At 48.7% G+C, this 19,286-nt stretch overlaps 1 protein-coding gene across 1 annotated transcript; it reads left to right on the top strand.

The window, feature by feature from the left end:
• Positions 1–1,967: 1,967 nt before the first annotated feature.
• On the top strand, positions 1,968–17,754 carry LOC134057278 (olfactory receptor 14J1-like). The gene is made up of 6 exons (XM_062514272.1): positions 1,968–1,979; positions 3,164–3,265; positions 3,898–4,019; positions 7,315–7,396; positions 12,384–12,958; positions 17,709–17,754. The coding sequence occupies exons 1-6, from the start codon at positions 1,968–1,970 to the stop codon at positions 17,752–17,754; spliced, it is 939 nt and encodes a 312-aa protein (XP_062370256.1).
• Positions 17,755–19,286: the final 1,532 nt, after the last annotated feature.

Raw genomic sequence — 19,286 nt, 5'->3', positions numbered from 1 at the left:
AGTGTTTCAGGGCAACATGAGAAGAGACCCTTGACATGCCAAGGGCAGTTGGATCAGTCAGGCCAATCCAACCAGACCTGTTCCTTGTTCCCTTGGATCCACGGGGCCCTGCAGTGTCACAATGGCTGTGTCATGTTGGATCCTTGGTTCCATGAGGCCCAGCTGTTTCACACTGCCCTCTTGTTTCCAAGAGGCTCCACAGTGTCACAGTGGTTCTTTGCTCCCATGTGGCCTCGCAGTGTCACAGGGGTCTCCTTGGTGCCTTGTGCCACCAAAATGAACCCTTGGTTCCATGGGGACTCACAGTGTCACAAGGGTCTCCTTGGTTCCATGAATCCCTTCAGAGCCCCTCGATTCAACGAGGCCTCAAAGTGTCCTCATGGCCTCCAGGATTCCATGAGGCCCCAGTGTCACAATGGACCTTTGGTTCCACGGGGTCCCACACTGTTCCATGAATCCTTAGTTCCATGGGGCCCTGCAGTGTCACAATGGACTCCTTGGTTTCGTGGGGCTGCAAAGTGTCACAGTGGCCCCTTGGTTCAGTGACAACTGTGATGCCTTAAGGTTTTAGCCTTGATATTTTTCATATCCTGTACTGCATCAGTGAATATATGTAAACTCCATATAAAGTGCTAATTTATCATTTTCACTTTTTGGTCAGGAAAAACAATTCCTCCAGGCCTGAAACTCAAGGACACCCTATAGCCTCTGAAAATACAAATAAAAGCAAAGTTGGGGGAGAGAACTGGGGCAATATGGTTTCATTACCAGAAATTGTAATGGGAGGATTAACCCCTGATGTTGAGACAGACCAAGTTATGTATTTTTGTAAATTAAATGGTGACAATCCTTTTTGGATGTAGGCTCTATCCAAGAATTGTGCCCAGACAAAAGTATCCAGGACACAAATGCTTGGCTGCCTTGTCCTCTGGTGATTTTTTTTAGATCATGAGAAGAATGTTTTAATTTGCCAACAGGGTTGAGAGGGCCCAAAAATCTCCCAAGATAGTGTTTGGAGGCTACAAGCAAATGACGACTATATAGGGACAAAGGAGCTTTGTGCCCAGAGGAGTGGAGACTGAAGAGAGCAGAGGAGAGCACAGACAGGACACGAGGAGAAAGGAATTTCCATCCCATGGCAGAGCTGGGGCCTCATTGCCTCCTTGTCCCTGCTCAGCAGCCTGGCAGGGGCCGCCCCATGGTGCTGCCCTTGGCATTGCACATCCCCAGAGCCCAGTGCCCCGGGAAGAGCCCTGAGCAAGGAGGGAGGGACAGGATCTGCCTGGCCAGGGGCTGGGGCTCAGCCCTTGGCCCTTGGCATTGCTGAGACACATCCAGGTTTGCTCAGCATCACAGACACCTTTCCCTTGTTTGTCCCCTCCTGTCATCACTGTGCCACCAGTGTTCTGCTCTAACTGGAACCTGGGACACTTAGTGGGGTCCCTCAGTGGCATCCATTAAAACTTCAAGAAACTTTGGAGTTTGAATATGACTTTGAGCTCTTGACAAGTTTTCTTTCAGCTCCCTCTCAGGGACTGATGTCCAGGGACTCAGCACTGTTGAAATCTCCCAGCTCTACAGAGACGGGACAACTGTGAGGCATTTTTTTGCAGGATATTATTACATTACCAGTCTTGTAAAGAGTGAAACACAAGAAATGTAAAAGTAAATGCCAGTCAATCAGAAGCCAACTTATTTCCTGGTTACAAGAACTTATAAATATTTTTCAGCCTACTGGCTATTGGCAATCTGTGGTGCTAATATTTCTAACACCAATCACCTATAATTTTACCCTACGTGGTCTTGCCACAATGCATTTTTCACAGTTCTAATTCTCCAAAATATCTGGTCTTTTTGCAAGCCCATCATTTGAGACTTGTTTCTAGTTCAATCTCTCTCTCTTCAATGTCTTTTCTATTCCATGGCCTTTCTAAGTCAGCACACCTTATCTCAGAGTTTGCATACACATGTACAAGACTGTGAGAGTATTCAGTCAGGCTTTGAGAATCCTTTACAAATCCATTTCTCACACATATCAATCACACAATGCTGTGATCACCTCTGCTCTAGAGAGAACTGTATTGAAATGCAGCCTTGAAAATAGTAATGGAGATTTCTAAGAAGGTCTTTGACATATTTCTCCATAACTGGAGTTGAAATCCTTCCTGATGAACTGTACCACAACAGAGGGACATCAAGGCAGAACTGTGGTTTGATAGGAAACCTCTCAAGAATTCAGTCATAATCAAAGTCCAAAGTTTATGATACTGTTCATGGGTCCCACTGAGGGACACAACTGAGAAAGTGTCCCCAGGTTCCAGTCAGAGCAGGAAATTGGAGGCAGAGATGACAGGTGGTGTGGGAAATGCAGGCATGGAGAGCTCTCAGGGCCTTGTGCATACAGGCTCAGAGATGGAGATGGATCCAAGGTTTGACCTAAGACCTTGAAGAAGAATTGGAGAGTTAGAGCATAAAAATTAAAATCAACATAAAACAAGAATATAAGTCTGTAGTTTACATAGAAATATGTTTTAAGCAAACAGAGATATCTATTATGTGAGCAAAGCAGTATGTTAGGTAAGATAGTAAAATATTTTAAAATTTAGGAATGGAATCTATTATAAATTTAGTTAGAAGTTAAAGATGTACAAGTTAAAGTTTGTGATGTGCTATATGATTGGTTGAGAAATGATGCATTGTGGCAGAGCCATGGGAAGCAAAGCAATTAATGATTGGTGTAAAAAGATGCTAGCAAACTTTGTAGAGGTATTGTATTGGATAAAAAACTGACATAAGGCATTGTAACTGAGAATTGGGCATCCTCTGATATTATGGCCTTGGATGTGTTACATTTAATATCTCAGCATTCAATGAGATGGATGCAATCAACCCATAAACCACCTTTTACGATGTCTCTCAGTTGCCCTGTCCTTTGTAATATTAATCTCCTGATTGGTATTTTCTAAACATCTGGAATACTCTTTAAAATCAATAGGGATGTAGGAACACCAGGTCTACCCCATTGAAGTCAATGAGGATTTAGGGAAACCAGGTCTACCAGTTAAAATCAGTGGTGATTTTGCAGACAATTGGAGCTCAAATGGAGAAATACGTGTAAATTACAGAGAAATCATGGGCTGAATTCTGGGAATTTCTGCTCCAGGAAAGTGGTGCTGATGATCTGGAAGTCCTGGATGAATTCCTGAAAGCTACTCCCGGATCCCTGATCCCACAGCTGCAGCCTGTGCTGGAGCTGTTCCTCCAGGTAAGCCCAAAAAAATCTCCATTTTCAGCTCAAAATCTGGAAATTCTGAGGCCAAAATTGGGATTTTTTGCACCAAAAAATTTTGGGACATAGGGTCTGTGATTTGAAGTCAATGGATATTGAGGAACACCAGGTCTTCCTCATTGAAATCATTTGGGAATTTTGGGACACCGAGTCTGTCCATTAATAGAGCTTGATTGGGAAGGATTACTGGCTTAACTGGGAGTACTGGGAGTGTCTAAGGGGTCCACTGGAGTTCCTGGGCGTACTGGGGCAAAAGTGGCACCACTGGTAGGGATTGGTAGAGATAAATGGGGATAAAGTGGGCCCCATTGAAATCCATCAGAATTTAGGGATATCAGATGTAGCCAATAAAGTCATAGGGATTTTAAGGGACACCAGGTCTAAACGGACAAAGCAATGAGGATTTTTGAGACACCAGTTTTATGGGGCCCAAGAGATTTTAGGTGATCCAGGTGTCCAAGGGGTACCAAGGTGTATCCAGCTGATTTTTGGGGCACCTAGGTGGGTTTTGGTGGTACTCAGGTGTAGCCAGGTGTTTTTTGAGGGGGCTATCCAGGTGATGTTTGTGGCACCCAAGCATCCTGACTCACCCTGATGGGCCTGGAGAGGATGATGGACCTGGTTGTGTCATCCTGGTCAACTTGGACACAGATGACCCTTCGCAGTGGGAGGGGGAGAGGGGGGGTGTCAGGGGCACCCCCAACATTCAGGGGATACCCCCAAACTCCAGGTGAGAGCCCCCGGGGTGGGAGGGAGCCCCAAGTGATCTCAGGAGAGGATGCAGTGCAGGTACACTCAGGTGCTTTGTTCTGTGGGGTTGATGAAGACGGTGTTCTGCACAAGCTCCAGTTCTGGAATGGGCAGGGAGGGCACCCCAAAATCCCAGGGGGGCAGCAGGGTCACCCAGATTGATGTGCAGAAGAGCTCTATAACCCACAAGGTAGGTTAGAGGTATGTATTTTATTTAGTACTGAGGTACATGAAGGATAGCTCTTCCAAAAACCTGCACAGCTTCAGTGACCTGTGCCTCTCTTTTCATTCTCTACACACTAGGATTGCACAATACACCTCATACACATTCATTTCCTAACTCTGCCTGTCCCTGCTTTGTATTAATATTAGCTCTAAGCATCTTTGTGACTGCGCACTGCTCCTTGTTGGTCGCTCTGGTGGTCATCTGGGGGTCTTTGGGATGAAGTAAACAGTCTTCCTCTCAGCTGAACTTTTCACCTTCCATTCTTTGTGCAAGTGAATTAGTCTTTGTCTGTTTCCAGACTTTGACACCAGTTTGTTCTGGCTCAAGGGTCGAAGGAATCCCCTTAATCTTGAAGAGTCCTCACTCTTCCATCCTGTTTGCACATTCTTGCCCCTCTACCTTAACTTGTAGCCTTGCTCTGTTCTCCTGTTCCTGCAAAGACAGAGAATGTGAAGCATTCATAGCATCTTGTCCTCCCCCTTCTAGTTAAAGCATCCTCCTGTATTTTTACCCTGAAATCTTTAATTTAAATTTTAATTCCCCCTGTTTCAGTGTCACAACGGCTCCTTGGTTCTATGGCCCTACAGCTTCATCTTTAATTCTTGGTTCCATAGGAGTCCTGTGTATCACAAGCATCCCCCTGATTCCATGAGGCACCAGAGTGTCACAATGGTCTCTTTGGTTCCATGAGGATCCATAGTGTCTCCATGGTGACCTTGGATCTGCTGCTGTCCTTGTCACAACTGACCCATGGTTCCAAGAGGTTCTGCAGTGTCACCATGGTTGCTGTCAGAGGCTGGATGAGATCCATGTCCCGAGACACCTCGGGATGAGCTGTCAATCTAATGGAGCAAATGCATACATGCAACACGCTTTTAGAATCACATGTCCACAGAAGGTTGTGTGCCATCCCCTGACATCCCCAGCCCTCTCTAAACCCAAATTAGTGTTAAGGAGTCTTTTCCTGATATTTTGGATGAGAGGCACTGAGAGAAGGTTGAAGAAGCTGCTGCAGGAGTCAGCAGCAAAACTGCAAGTGCCTTGGAGCATCAGTGGCCGCCATGAGTGAGGGCAGGGAGTGCCCAAGGCTCCCCAGGGCCTGGGGAGAGCAGATCCTTGAGGGCAGGATTGCAGGAGCCAAAGGCTGTGAGCAGGGAACTGCAATGCTGAGCAAGGCCTGGGCTGGCTGGAGGAAGCAGAAAGGCCAAGGCTGAGCCCAGGCCTGGGACAGCAGGGCCTGTCCCTCACGGGTGGCTCGGGGCTGTTGCTGGGGCAGTGGGATGGCAGGGGCAGCAAGGACAAATGGCATCAGCCTGTGGGACACTCCACATGCTCATGGAACCAAGGCACAGGGTGACACTGTGGGGCCTCATGGAAACAAGAGGCCATGGTGAGCCTGCAGGGCTGTAACACCCCAGAGCAATGAAATGCTGGGGGTAACCAAAGGTTCCTTTACTTGTGTTTGGTGCACAGGAGAAAGCCCAGCCAGATATTCTCAAGAGCTCCTAATGGCACAAAATCTTTAGTGGCAAAGTATAGAAAATCAAGGAATTCTGGAAAATGATTTAATATAGAATTCAATTCAACATAAAACTCTTATCATGGCAGGAATATCTTTAACTTAGCCCATTTAACCTTAGAAACCTCTAAATACTTAATTTGATGAGGTAGCCAAAACTGTTCCATATAAAGAACATTAGAATTAGAGGAAAGTGAGAGAGACCGAAGGACAGAAGCTCTCTAGAAAGACACACACACATGGCTACCAACTCCTAGGGTTCCAGTGTGGGTGAGACACAGACCCCAGGAGAAGGCAGGGTACGCACCATGGGCTGAGCTCCTGCTCTGTGTTTTCAGCCCCTGGCCCTTCGTGGGCCTCCCCCCAGGTGGGACTTGGGATGGCTGGGGCAATGAGAGCCTGGGTCAGCACCAGCCCACTGTGGGACTGACTGACAGCTCATCCCGAGGTGTCTGGGGACATGGATCTCATCCAGCCTCTGACAGTGACCATGGTGACACTGCAGAACCTCATGGAACCATGGGTCAGTTGTGACAAGGACAGCAGCAGATCCAAGGACACCATGGAGACGCTATGGATTCTCATGGAACCAAAGAGACCATTGTGACACTCTGGTGCCTCATGGAATCAGGGGGACCCTTGTGAAACTCTTGACCCCTATGGAACCAGGGGTCAAGGATGAAGCTGTGGGGCCCCATAGAACCAAGGAGTCATTGTGACATTGAAACAAGAGGAATTAAAATTAAGATTTCAGGGTAAAAATACAGGAGGATGCTTTGACTAGAAGGAGGCTAACAAGATTCTAGGAATGCTTCACCTTCTCTGTCTTGACAGGAACGGGAGAACAGAGCAATGCTACAAATTAAGACAGAGGAGCAAGAATGTTTAAACAGGGTGGAAGAATGAGTCCCCTTCCATATAAGTGGGAGTCCTTCGACCCCTGAGCCAGCAAAAACTGGTCTCAAGGTCTGGAAAGACCCCAAAGACTAATACACACACACACAAAGAAGGGTTTACTTCATCCTAAGGAGCCCCAGACGACCAGCAGAGCAACCAACAAGGAGCAGTGCCCAGTCGCAAAGAAGTGTAGGGCTAATATTAATACAAAGCAGGGACAGGTGGAGTTATGAATTGAATGTGTATTAGGTGCACTGTGCAATCCTAATGTGTAGAGAATAAAAGGAGAGGCACAGGTCACTGAAGGTGTGCACATTTTTGGAGCAGCTATCCCACATGCACCTCAGCACTATATAAAATACATACCTAGAACTTCCTTTGTGGGTTATAGAGTTTTTACACACATGAATTTGGCTGACCTCCCTTCCCCCCTGAGATTTTGGGGTGCCCCCTTTGCCCCTGCAAGAGCTGGAGCTGGTGCAGAATGCCGTCTTCACCGACCCCACAGACCAAAGCACCTGAGTGTACCTGCACTGCATCCTCTCCCGAGGTAACTCGGGGCTCCCTCCCACCCCAGAGGCCTTCACCTGGAGTTTGGGGGGACCCCCTGAATGTTAGGGTGCCCTCTGACAGGCCCCCAACACCAAGGGTCATCTGTGTCCACATCAGCTGCCACAATGCAGTGGTGGCTGTGATCTTTTCCAAGCCCATCAAGGTGAGTCAGGACACCTAGGTGCATCAAGAATCACCTGGATCCCCCCAATAATCATCTGGATACATCTGGGTACCCCTTGGACTCCCCCCTGGATCACAGAAAAAACCTGAGGGCCTCCTAAAACTGCTATCCCCAAATCCTCATTGCTTTGTCTGGGTAGACCTGGTTTCCTCAAATACCTAGTGACTTTAATAGGTAGACCTGGTCTCTCTACATTCCTATTGACTTCAACGTGGTAGACCAGGTGTCCTGTCTCTTTCAGTGGGGTAGACCTGATGTCGTTCAATCCCCATTGACTTCAAAGGATAGACTTGATGTCCCAAAATGTTTGCTACTAAAAATCCCAATTTTCTCATAGCAATTCCCACACTTAAGGCTGAAAATGGAAATTTTTTCACTTACCTGGAGGAACAGCTCCAGCATGGACCACAGGTGTGGCATCAGAAATTTGGGACGGGCTTCCAGGAATTCATCCACGACTTCCAAAGCATCAGCACTGTCAACCTGGAGCAGAAATTCCCAGAATTCAGACCAAGATGTCTCCCAAATTTACTCAAATTTCCCCATTTTAGTACCAAGTTTTGGCAAAATCCCCTTTGACTTCAATGGATAGACCTGGTGTCCCTAAATCCCATTGACTTGAATTGGGTACATTTGGTGTCCCTAAATCCCTATTGATTTTAATGGGGTAGATTTGGTGTCTTGAAATCCTTATTGATTTCAATCAGCACATCTGATGGACAAATAATCCCTACCAGGAGATGATTACTATAAATGATGGGGCAAGAGAGAGACATTGCAAAACATGGTTTATTGCCTCGTGGCAGCAGTCTCAAAGAAGGCTGAGACATAAAAAGTCTTAGCTCCAATGCCATAATATCAGGAGCTGCTTCATTCTTAGTTATAATGACTTATGTAAGCTTTTAGCCAATCCAATACTTCTAGGAACTTTGCTACTGTCTTTTTACACCAGTCATTATTTGCTTTGCTTCCCATGGCTCTGCTGCAACGCATCATTTTTCAACCAATCATATAACACTTCACACACGTATACTGATACACCTTAAACTTCTAGCTACCTTTATTACAGCTTCTACTGCTAAACTTGAAAATCTTTTAAGATCTCACTTAACATAATGCTTTGCTTACATAATACATATCTGTTTGCTTAAAACATATTTCTGCTTAAATTGCAAACTTATATTCTTGATTCATGTCTATTTTACTTTCAGCACTCTAGTACTTCAAGCTTACTCCAAGGTCTTAGGTCAAACCTTGGATCCATCTCTATCTCTCAGCCTGTATGAACAAGGCCCTGAGAGCTCTCCATGCCTACATTTCCCACACAACTTGATATTTCTGCATCCAATTTCCTGCTCTGACTGCAACCTGAAGACACTTTCTCTGTTGTGTCCCTCAGTGGGACCCATGAACGATATCAGAGACTTTGGAGTTTGATTATGACTGAATTTTTGAGAGGTTTTCTATGAAACCATGGTTCTGTCTTGATTTCCCTCTGGTGTGGTGCCATTCATCGGGAAGGATTTCAACTCCAGTTATGGAGAAATGTGTCAAAGAGATTCTCAGAAATCTCCATCCCTATTTGAAAGTGTGTGTTTTATTACTGTTCTCTCTAGAGCAGACGTCATTGCAGCACTGTGTGATTGATATTTGTGAGAAATGGATTTGTAAAGGAATGGACATGGAATGGGTGGGGATGGTTTGGACTCCTGGGGGCCACCTGCACAGTCCAGCTGATCCTGGCATGTCATGGGCTGCCTCTCATCAGCCCCTGGAACACTGGGGCTCTGGGCTTTCCTTCCTGTGGAACAGAATCATTCCCTTTTCCAGGTGCCCGGGGCTGGAATTGGCAATCCCCATGAAAAGTTCTTCATATACAAGGGTTGTTCCCAGCCAAAATCTGCCAGGACAGACAGCTCAGGCTAGCCTTGGCCTCCTGAGGGCTGTCTCCCATCTACCACCACACACTGGGACTCAGTGCTTTCCTTCCAGTGGAAAAGAACTGCCCTCCTTACCAAGCTGTCAATGCCAAATCTGGGATTCTACCTCCAAAATTACATCTGTCCAAGAACTGGGCCCAGACAAAAGTAGCTGGGACAGACAGGTCTGACTGCCTTGTTCTCTGGTGATTTCCTTAGACTATGAGCAGAATCTTTTCATTTGCCAACAACGTGGAGAGGGCCCAGAGATCACCAGGCAGCAAGTAACAGAACAAGAGGACACAGTGTCAAATTGTTTAAAGGGAACAATTGGCTGGATACTAGGAAAAGAGTTTTTCACGGAAAGAGCGATAAAAGTACTGGAATGGTCTGCCTGGAGAGGTGGTGGAGTCAACACCCATGGATGTGTTAAACAAAAGTCTGAATATGGAACTTGTGACTATGGTCAAGTTGAGGTGTTAGGGCATGGGTTGGATTTGATGTTCTTGAAGGTCTCTTCCAACCCACTCATTCTGTGAGTTTTGTGAATTCTAAGAATTCTGTGAATCTCCCAAGTTTGGGTTTGGAGGCTGCAAGAACATGACCAATGTATAAGGACAAAGGAGCTCTGTGTTCAGTGGAGTGGAGACTGAGGACAGAAGAGAGCCCAGGGAGGGATTGAAGGGAGGTTTCATAGATAGGGGATCCTTTGGACATAGTTGAAAACAGCCTGAGAAAAAAAGAAAGAATTGATGCCAAGAGCAGCTGGGATGGTTCAGACTGGACAAAAGCTTCAAGAAATTTCTCTCCCAGTGCAGGTCATTGGTGCGACACATCCTCCAGAAGGAGTCTGGAGCAGCCCAAGGCTTTGTGTGTGCAGGCAGAGGCAGGCAGGACGCAGAGCTGTCAGCAAAGGAAGGGGCCAGCCAGGTGGGGCAGCCGGGGGATGAGGACAGCCTGCAGGGACAGAGGGGCAGGGCATGGACACCGTAGGACAGCCTGGGCTGCAGAGGGCACAGGGATGGGCAGCAGCTGAAAGGCCCTGCCAGAGCCAAGTGCTGCAGCACTTTGGCCATGGCTGCTGGCCCTGGGCCCTTGGCCAGCAGGGGACAAGTGAGCCTTGCTGTGCTGGGGCCTCATTGCCTCCTTGTCCCTGCTCAGCAGCCTGGCAGGGGCCGCCCCATGGTGCTGCCCTTGGCATTGCACATCCCCAGAGCCCAGTGCCCCGGGAAGAGCCCTGAGCAAGGAGGGAGGGACAGGATCTGCCTTGCCAGGGGCTGGGGCTCAGCCCTTGGCCCTTGGCATTGCTGAGACACATCCAGGTTCGATCAGCATCACAGACACCTTCCCCTTGTTTGTCCCCACCTGTCATCACTGCCTCCATTGTTCTGCTCTAACTGGAACATGGGGACATTTTCTCAGTTGTGTTCCTTAATGGAGTCTGTTAAAACTTCAAGAAACTTTGCAGTTTGAATATCACTTTGGGTTTTTGTGAAGATTTTAAGCACAGTATGGGGGACTGTGTCTGATGTAAACAGCATCAAAGCCTCAAGAGGGTCATTAAAGTCCTTGTGCTGTGTCTCTGCTAGTGAGCTGGGCTGGGCTCCTAACACAGAGGCAGCTCCTGGCAACCATGAAAAGCTTCAAAAAGACCTTTCTGCTGATTTGCAGCTCTTCTCCCAGCCCCGCAGGGCTGAGGGCATGGCCTGTAGCCATCCCAGGCACAGCACAGAGATCTTCAATCAGTCAGGGCTGGGAAGATGCTCACAAGTGCCTGGGGCAGAATCACTCCCAGCCCTGGACACAGGAAGCCTCTGGCTGCAGGACAATGCAGCTGCAGCTCCTGCAGGGATCTCCTAAAGCTGGAACATCCCAATGCCCACAGACTCTGTGAGTACATTCTCTGATTCTCTCTCCTGTAGAGCAGCCAGGGGTGCCCAGGGCTGTCCTGCAGAGCAGGGTCCTGCAGCCCAGGGTGCTGTGCTGGGCAGGGACTCTGCTGCCTGCCAGGGACAGCTCTCAGCCAGCCCTGGGAGCTGCTGACAGCACTGGGGGACAAGGTCTGGGTGGAGGGAGACAGCTGGTGAGACTTGGAAGTGTTCTCCTTGTGTGGTGAGGATGGTGCATTGATCAGGACTGACTCCAGCACGACATTTAACTACAGAACATTTCCAAATAGATTATAAAGGGAGCACAGCAAGTCAGGGGCTGCATAAAAGGGAAAATCCTGATTTTATAATCTACTGCTCAGGGTTGCCTAGATGGAAAATTGAACATTGATATTCATATGTGTGTTCAGGTTGAGAACAATAAGAACAATTTCTCTCAGGTCTGAATAAACCAGGCAAAGAAAGAAATCAGCACAGGGTCCCTTACAGGCACGATCAGTGTTGCCTTTCCAGCCTCCTCAGGGTTGCTCTGACTTTGCCATCAGAGCCTGCAGAGGCAGAGCTGGCCCTGGCAGTGCCCTGTGCTGGGAGGGGTCTGCAGGGCAGAGCTGAGCCCCCAGGGCTGGGCTGGGCTCTGGCAGCACTGGCAGGGCCCAGCCCTGGGCACAGGGAAGCAGCAGCTGGCAGGGAGAGCTCCAGGCAGCAGAGCCCTGGGCAGGCAGTGGGGGGAAAGTGACACCAAGCTGGGCTGGGATATTTCAAGTCATCTCCAAACCAAACTATTCCATGATTACTGTTCTTACAGATCTCCATGCCAAGACACCAAAAATGTCCAACAGCAGCTCCATCAGGCACTTCCTCCTGCTGGCATTGGCAGACACGCGGCAGCTGCAGCTCCTGCACTTCTGCCTCTTCCTGGGCATCTCCCTGGCTGCCCTCCTGGCCAACGGCCTCATCATCAGCGCCGTAGCCTGCGGCCACCACCTGCACACCCCCATGTTCTTCTTCCTGCTCAACCTGGCCCTCACTGACCTGGGCTCCATCTGCACCACTGTCCCCAAAGCCATGCACAATTCCCTCTGGCACACCAACAACATCTCCTACTCTGCTTGTGCTGCTCAGGTGTTTTTCTTTGTGTTCTTCATCTCAGCAGAGCTGTCCCTCCTGACCATCATGTGCTACGACCGCTACGTGTCCATCTGCAAACCCCTGCACTACGGGACCCTCCTGGGCAGCAGAGCTTGTGCCCACATGGCAGCAGCTGCCTGGGCCAGTGCCTTTCTCTATTCCCTGCTGCACACAGCCAATACATTTTCCCTGCCCCTGTGCCAGGGAAATGCCCTGGGCCAGTTCTTCTGTGAAATCCCCCAGATCCTCAAACTCTCCTGCTCACACTCCTACCTCAGGGAACTTGGGCTTCTTGGTCTCAGTGGCTGTTTAGCTTTTGGTTGTTTTGTGTTCATTGTTTTCTCCTATGTGCAGATCTTCAGGGCTGTGCTGAGGATCCCCTCTGAGCATGGAAGGCACAAAGCCTTTTCCACCTGTCTCCCTCACCTGGCTGTGGTGTCTCTGTTTATCACCACTGCCACATTTAGCTACCTGAAGCCCCCCTCCATCTCCTCCCCATCCCTGGATCTGGCCCTGTCAGTTCTGTACTCAGTGATGCCTCCAGCCCTGAACCCCCTCATCTACAGCCTGAGGAACCAGGAGCTCAAGGATGCCCTGAGGAAACTGATGATTGGATCAATTCAGAAATAATAAACTATCTCTCTTGTACTGCTGAGCATTACAAGCTTAGCCTTTTAAATGCATTTTCCCAAATTTTTGTTGGTCTGTTTTCTGATTATTTTTCTACTATTGCAGTGTCATTTGTAAAATCCTGTATTATTTCTCTTAGCATAAATGCCTTAATATCTCCCTTTTGTATTGAAATAAAAAGACTTTCAGAAAGTTTGTTCCCTTGGCATTTCAGTGTATATAAGTTATTTCCCTGACTTGTATGTTCAGGATGCTTCCTGAGCCATTCTTGGTCTCTGCAGGGGCAGTTCTTGTGAGCAGAGGTGGAGGTTTGAAGTGACAGAGAGGGAGGCCAGAGGGACATCAGTAAAGCTCTGGGAGCTCCCAGGGTCAGAGGGAGCTGGGGAAATGGGGCGTTGGAAAAGTCTGCCAGGGAACCAGCACAGGTCTGTGTTAGGGTAGGAGAGCTGCAGTGGGGGTGACCAAATCCTTGGGGGGCTGGGACCACCCCTGGCAGCAGCAATGAGATTTGTGTGCCCTGGCTGTGCCTGCTGTCCCTCCCAATGAGGCCCATGAGAAGACACCAGTTCCTCCCAGCCCCAGGGCTCGTGGCCTCCTCCCCAACCCCAGAGAGCTTTGGAGGGCTCCTGCTGCTCTCCTGCCCTCACCATTCCCACCCCACATCCCACTGCTCAGGACAGCCACGAGCATCCTGTGAGGCCACTGCTCCCCATTCCCAGGGGATGGGCTCAGGGCTTGTCTGTCCTGCTTGGCACAGACCAGGCAGGGCTTTCACAGCCAAATTCCACACTCCATTTCCACCTGGACCCACTGGTGCCTCTGAGTTCTGCTTCCCCAACCCGGGGATGCTCTCCTTGTCTGCCCATTCCCCCTTGGTCTCAGGGCAGGGATGGCCTCAGTTGGGGGCTGCTGACATCCTCAGCAACCTGGAGGCTGCTGCTGAATTTTAGTGGTCCAGAGGCTTGTTCAGCCTTCAGCTCTTCAGTTCAGGAATTCAGTGCCCCAGAGCTCACGAGCATTCAGAAAACCTTAAAAAGCCATGACTCTGAGAAAAAGTTATGTGCTCTACTCTTCTGTCATTAATTTGATCAATTTGAGAAGTCTGTTCAAATTGGATACACTATGTTAATAGTACAAGTGAAAAGATTTCTGTATTGGGCCCTGTTTATCTTTTTCCTGTATGTGGATGGATATGAGCAATGTCCAATTGATATTGAACTTCCTCACGCACTCTGAACAGATATGAAAATCAAGACCCTTTATGGCTGACAATCAATCACACTCTGTCCCTACCCCCACCCCACCATTTCCCTCATCCAAGCCCTGGCACTCAGAGCAGCCCAGTGCAAATCTGAGCTTCCTCCAGTCCAGGCTGTGCCTGCAGCTTTCAGCTCCTTGGCACCAAGTCCCAGCTGCTTTCCTTGGAGAAGGAGCTGCCCCAGACACAGAGGGATGTTCATTTGGGGTCAGCAAACAGAAGCCAAGGCAGGCCCAGCTCCATGGCAAACACAAGTGCAGCCCAAGGAGTGCTGGGCAATGGAGCCACATGCAGGGGTGTCCCCAGGGCTCAGGACTGGGGCCAGGGCAGTTCAATGTGTTCCTTGCTGATGTGGACCAGGCCATGGAGGGCACCCTGAGTCAGTGTCCAGGGGAGCCCAAGCTGGCTGGGAGTGTGGCTGTGCTGCAGGGCAGCAAGCTCTGCACAGGGATCTGGCCAGGCTGGAGCCATGGGCCCAGGACAATTGGATGAGCTTCAGCAAGGCCAAGGGCCGGCTCCTGCCCTGGGCTCACAACCACCCCAAATCCCTGGCTGTGCCCTGCCCCTGATCCCCACAGCCTGTCCTGTTTCCTTCATGCCTGCATTGCCAGGGACTTTGTGGGACAAGGGAGCTCTGCTGTGCCTATGGAGGGAGGTGCAAGAGCCACCAGTGCAGTGGGCACCACAGCTCATCAGGTTTGTGTCCTTTGGGGGTCAGGAACTGCTGAGACTCAGAGGCACAGACAGTTTCTCTTCATGGCCAACATAAGAAATGCAACAATGATATAGTTTAATAAGAATCCAATTTCTTCCCTCTGGTCTGTGCAATGTCAAAGCAGTGTCTGATGTGTCCACCGTGCACAAGGGATTTCCATAGAGGAACAGTTTTAGACAAAGCCATTAGAAGAGGGTGATATCATGACAATTGAAACAGAACTAAGACTGATTTGAAATTATCAGGAAACAACTGGAGAAGGAAATCTGGGAGCAATGGGAAGGCCATAGAACCATCTGGTCTAGTGAAGAGGTGTCCTTAGACATGACCATTTAAACAAGAGATGTGGAAACACCCAAATGGAGAGGGACATGAAATAATAGACAGCATAGTGGTAACACAGGTAGAGGGGAAGAACAGGATTTATTCTCCTGCCATCAGTACACATCCAGGAAATTTCTCACCTGGTGGGAAATCTTGGGTGTTTCTTAAAGTACTCAAATGCCCCAGCTAGTGAGATGTGCTCGTGCACCTTACAAGCGTCAGGTTCCCTACAGCCCCAGAGGGTTCCTGTCCCATAAACATCTGCTCTGGCCCATTCCAAAATCAGGAGCAGCATTGTCCTGGGAGCATCAGGGAACTGAGGTTGGGTGAGATCTCAGTAATTCTGACTCCCAAGCTGTCAGAAATTGGGTCAGGTCAAGTGGTTTGAGGTCAGATTTGGTTTGAATCAGGAAATCTCAAAAGACAGTGACAGAGCATCATTTCAGAACCTGTCTGAGCCCATGGGAACAAAGGTTTTCCACATGTCCTGTCTGATCTCCCCTCTTTCCCCCCTTCCACCCATTGTCTTTTGTCTCCCCCCAGGCCCCCCGGTGAAGATCCTGGCTCTGTGTTCTCCATCAGCTCCTGGCTGGCACTGCCAGGCTGGGATGAGGAGCCCCTCAGCCTTCCCTGCTCCGGGCTGGACAAGCCCAGCTCCCTCAGCCTCTGCTCACAGCCAAAGGGCTCCAGCCCCACCTTGGAGGCCCTTCCCTCACCCTGCTCCAGCTGCCAGACATCTTTCCTGCCCTGGGCAACCCAAACCAGGCCCCAGTGCCCTGGATAATCCACGTCCTTGATGTCCTGGTCCCACAGCCCTGGCCCCTTGTCCCCGTGTCAGGCTCTGGGGTTGATTTGTGGAACATCCTTGGGGAGGCAGCAGCGCTGGGGCAGGGAAGACCCAGGGGGACAGAGGACCCTGCTCTGCATGAGCAGCAGGGAAGACTTCCCTGGGGGGGATAATTTGAGTGGGGGCCGTGGCAGAGTGACCAACCCAGTGACCTCACACAGCCCTGCTGGGTTGTCATAGACTGTTCTGTGATGTGACAGCCTTCTATGAGGGGATTCTTCAGACCACTGAACAAGGAAAACTGGTATCAAAATTTGGAAGATGACCAAAGGACTAAAACGAGCATGCACATAGAGTCAAGGAGAAAAGTTCACTGAGAGGGAGACTATTTACTTCATCCCAAAGACCCTCAGACAACCACCAGAACAACCAGCAACGAGCAGTGTGCAGTCACAAAGAGACATGGAGCTAATTTTAATACTAAGCAGGGACAAGTGGGGTTAGGAAACGAATATGTATTAGGTGCATTGTGCAATCACAGTTTCAGGAGAATAAAAAGAGAGGTACAGGTCACTGAAGGTGTGAATGTTTTTGGAGGAGCTATCCACCATGCACGTCAGCACTGAATAAATACATGCCTGCTCTTATAACTTATTTTTTGTGGGTTATAGAGAGTTTCTCCATGCTTCATGTTGGCGAGCCAGCCAGGAGATCTGTGTCTGGCTCCAGGACCAGTGAAGGAACAGATTCTCTGGTGCATCCCAGGATCTTCCCTGGAGGGAACCTGAACCTTGTCTCGCTCACTGTGGGGACAGACAATGATCTGCTGGCATTGCAGATAAAATGGCATGTATTAAATATCAATAACAGGGCTGCTGGTAAGTTGTACAGAGACATCTGCAGTACAACACTGTCATGGTGGGTTTCAAGCAGCCAAACAATGGGACCAGAGACAGAGGGAGAGGAGTTTATCCCCAGCTGATAGCGCGGCCAACAGAGGGGTCTCACTGAGCTGATAGAGCAGCCCACTAGTGACTCTGGGGTGAGTCGAGTGAACCCTTGATTTTTGCTGCTGTTTTGTGTGACTGCTCAGTCTGGACACGTTGAGTTGTTGAGTGTGTCAGTGAGTGAATGAGTGGGTGAGATGTACCTCTGGTACAGAGCGAGCGTGCAGCTCTATCCGCGTTTTCCACCTCAGGTGACTGAGGCGGCCGAAGGAAAGGGAAGAGACCGGGGTCAGTGTGGGGTGAGTGCAAGTGTGGATGGAGGAGCGTTGTGCTTGGATGTGGAGTGGCTGGTGTCTGTTTTAACCATGGCTAGACCTAGACAAACAGAAGGAATCCCTCTCCCTCAGTGGTTTGGGCTGGATCCGTGGGAGTTCATAAATCCCGTGAATTATTGGATAGAAAGGGGAAACAATCAAGTTTATCTGTAAGGAGTATGTAGAACTTGAGCAGGAAGAGTGGTACCTTTGTATTGGGAACAGTCTGCATTAGGAACTGGACATTGAAGAGAGAAGAAGTGCAATAGATTGTTCTGGCAGGTGTTAAGCAGCTTTTGGGCTTCTAGAGGTTGGCACAGTGCGTGGTTACTGTTACAGTGTAGGACTTGGGAAAAATGTTGGTATTGTTCCTCTGATAAACAGCAAGATCTGTGCCCTCAGTGTAAATCAAGGCATCGTAACTGAGCTAGTTTTGAACCTAAGATTCTCATGTTGATTTTTGGAAGATCACATTTAATACCTGCAACTTGGGAATGGGTATGGGACGAAGATTGAGAAAGGTCTGTGAGAAATTCTGAAGAGAGATTTAGGTGGAAACTGGACAGGACAAGAAGGAGGAGATAATGGGAACTGGACAAAATAAAGACATTCTTAAAGCCAGTCCACTGGGTGGACTTATTGCACAGGGTGTATTATTGCACACTAGAAAGACATTGCTGGACATTGGGGCTCAGAAAACAAGAGAGACCTTATTAGAGTCTGCAAGGACTGGTGTCCTTGATAAAAATTAGATGATGGAGAGAAGTGGCCACCCAGTGGAACTTTGGACTATAACACACTATTACAGCTCATGCTATTTCTTAGGAGGGAAGGGAAGTGGACAGAGGTGTCATGTGCTGATATTTTTTGTCCCTTCAAAGTCACCCCAAATGGCAGAGGGATGTGTGGGCTCAGGGCTCCATCTGAGCCTCTGGTATTGGTCCTAGAGAAGGAGAATAAGACTAAGAGAGGAAAGCAGTGTTGTTCAGCCTGCAGTCCAGGGCAAAGATGTACAAAATTGGATGAGGTTTTCCAGACTGTGGCCCAGGAACAAGATCTGGCTGATGATTTTCTCATGACTCCCCTCATAAGACAGGAAAGGGATGAGGATGAGGATGCAGATTCAGAAGTACCATCAGCCCCAGCCCATTCATCCCCTCGAATCGCTCACCAGAGTAGACAACAGACACTCATATATGACAGGCACCTCTGTGAGAGGCAGTGGGACCAGAGGGAGGAACGGTATTGCTTAAAGTTCCCTTCTCCACCATCGACCTGAAGGCATGAGAAAAGGTTGCTAAAACTTACTGCAGCCATCCAGTTAAGATGTCTAAATGTCTGTGATATATAATAAAAGAACACAATGCATACTGGAGTGATATGCACTTATTATTGGATGCACTGACCAAGACTGAAAGTCAATAATTTATAAAAATGGCAGGGGACTTGGCAGAAGATTATTATAAAACACAACAATTAGATATGAAAGATTATTTCTCCCTCCAAAATCCACAGTGGGACCCAAACCAATCAGCAGAATTGAGAAAGTTGGAAAGCTATCAGAAATGGATCCCAAAGGGTATGGAAATGGCATTCCCAAACCTATAAATTGGTCAGAGTTCTATGAAATTAAGGAGAGGGCCTCTGAGTCACCATCCAAATTCCTCGATCGATTAAGGGATGGAATGTGCCACCACACATCACTGGACCCTGGGTCTGACACGGATACAGCAGCTGGTCAATTTATTCCTGGCGCAGTCTATGGGTGACCTAAGACATAAACTTGAAAAGCTTTGGGGGAGGAGATGGGAGGAACTTAGAGACTCTGTGGATGAGGTGTGGAGAGTCTTTAGAAAGTGGGAAGAAGGATATAAAGAAGGAATGAGGAAGTTTGCAGCTCTTGTAAGTGAGAGGGAGAGAGGAAGAGGCAGACAGGGACCACCTAGACAAGGCCTGTC

This window comes from Cinclus cinclus, unplaced genomic scaffold, assembly GCF_963662255.1.
Source record: "Cinclus cinclus unplaced genomic scaffold, bCinCin1.1 SCAFFOLD_32, whole genome shotgun sequence".
Lineage (NCBI taxonomy): Eukaryota > Metazoa > Chordata > Aves > Passeriformes > Cinclidae > Cinclus > Cinclus cinclus.
This window is presented reverse-complemented; position numbering and strand designations above follow the sequence as displayed.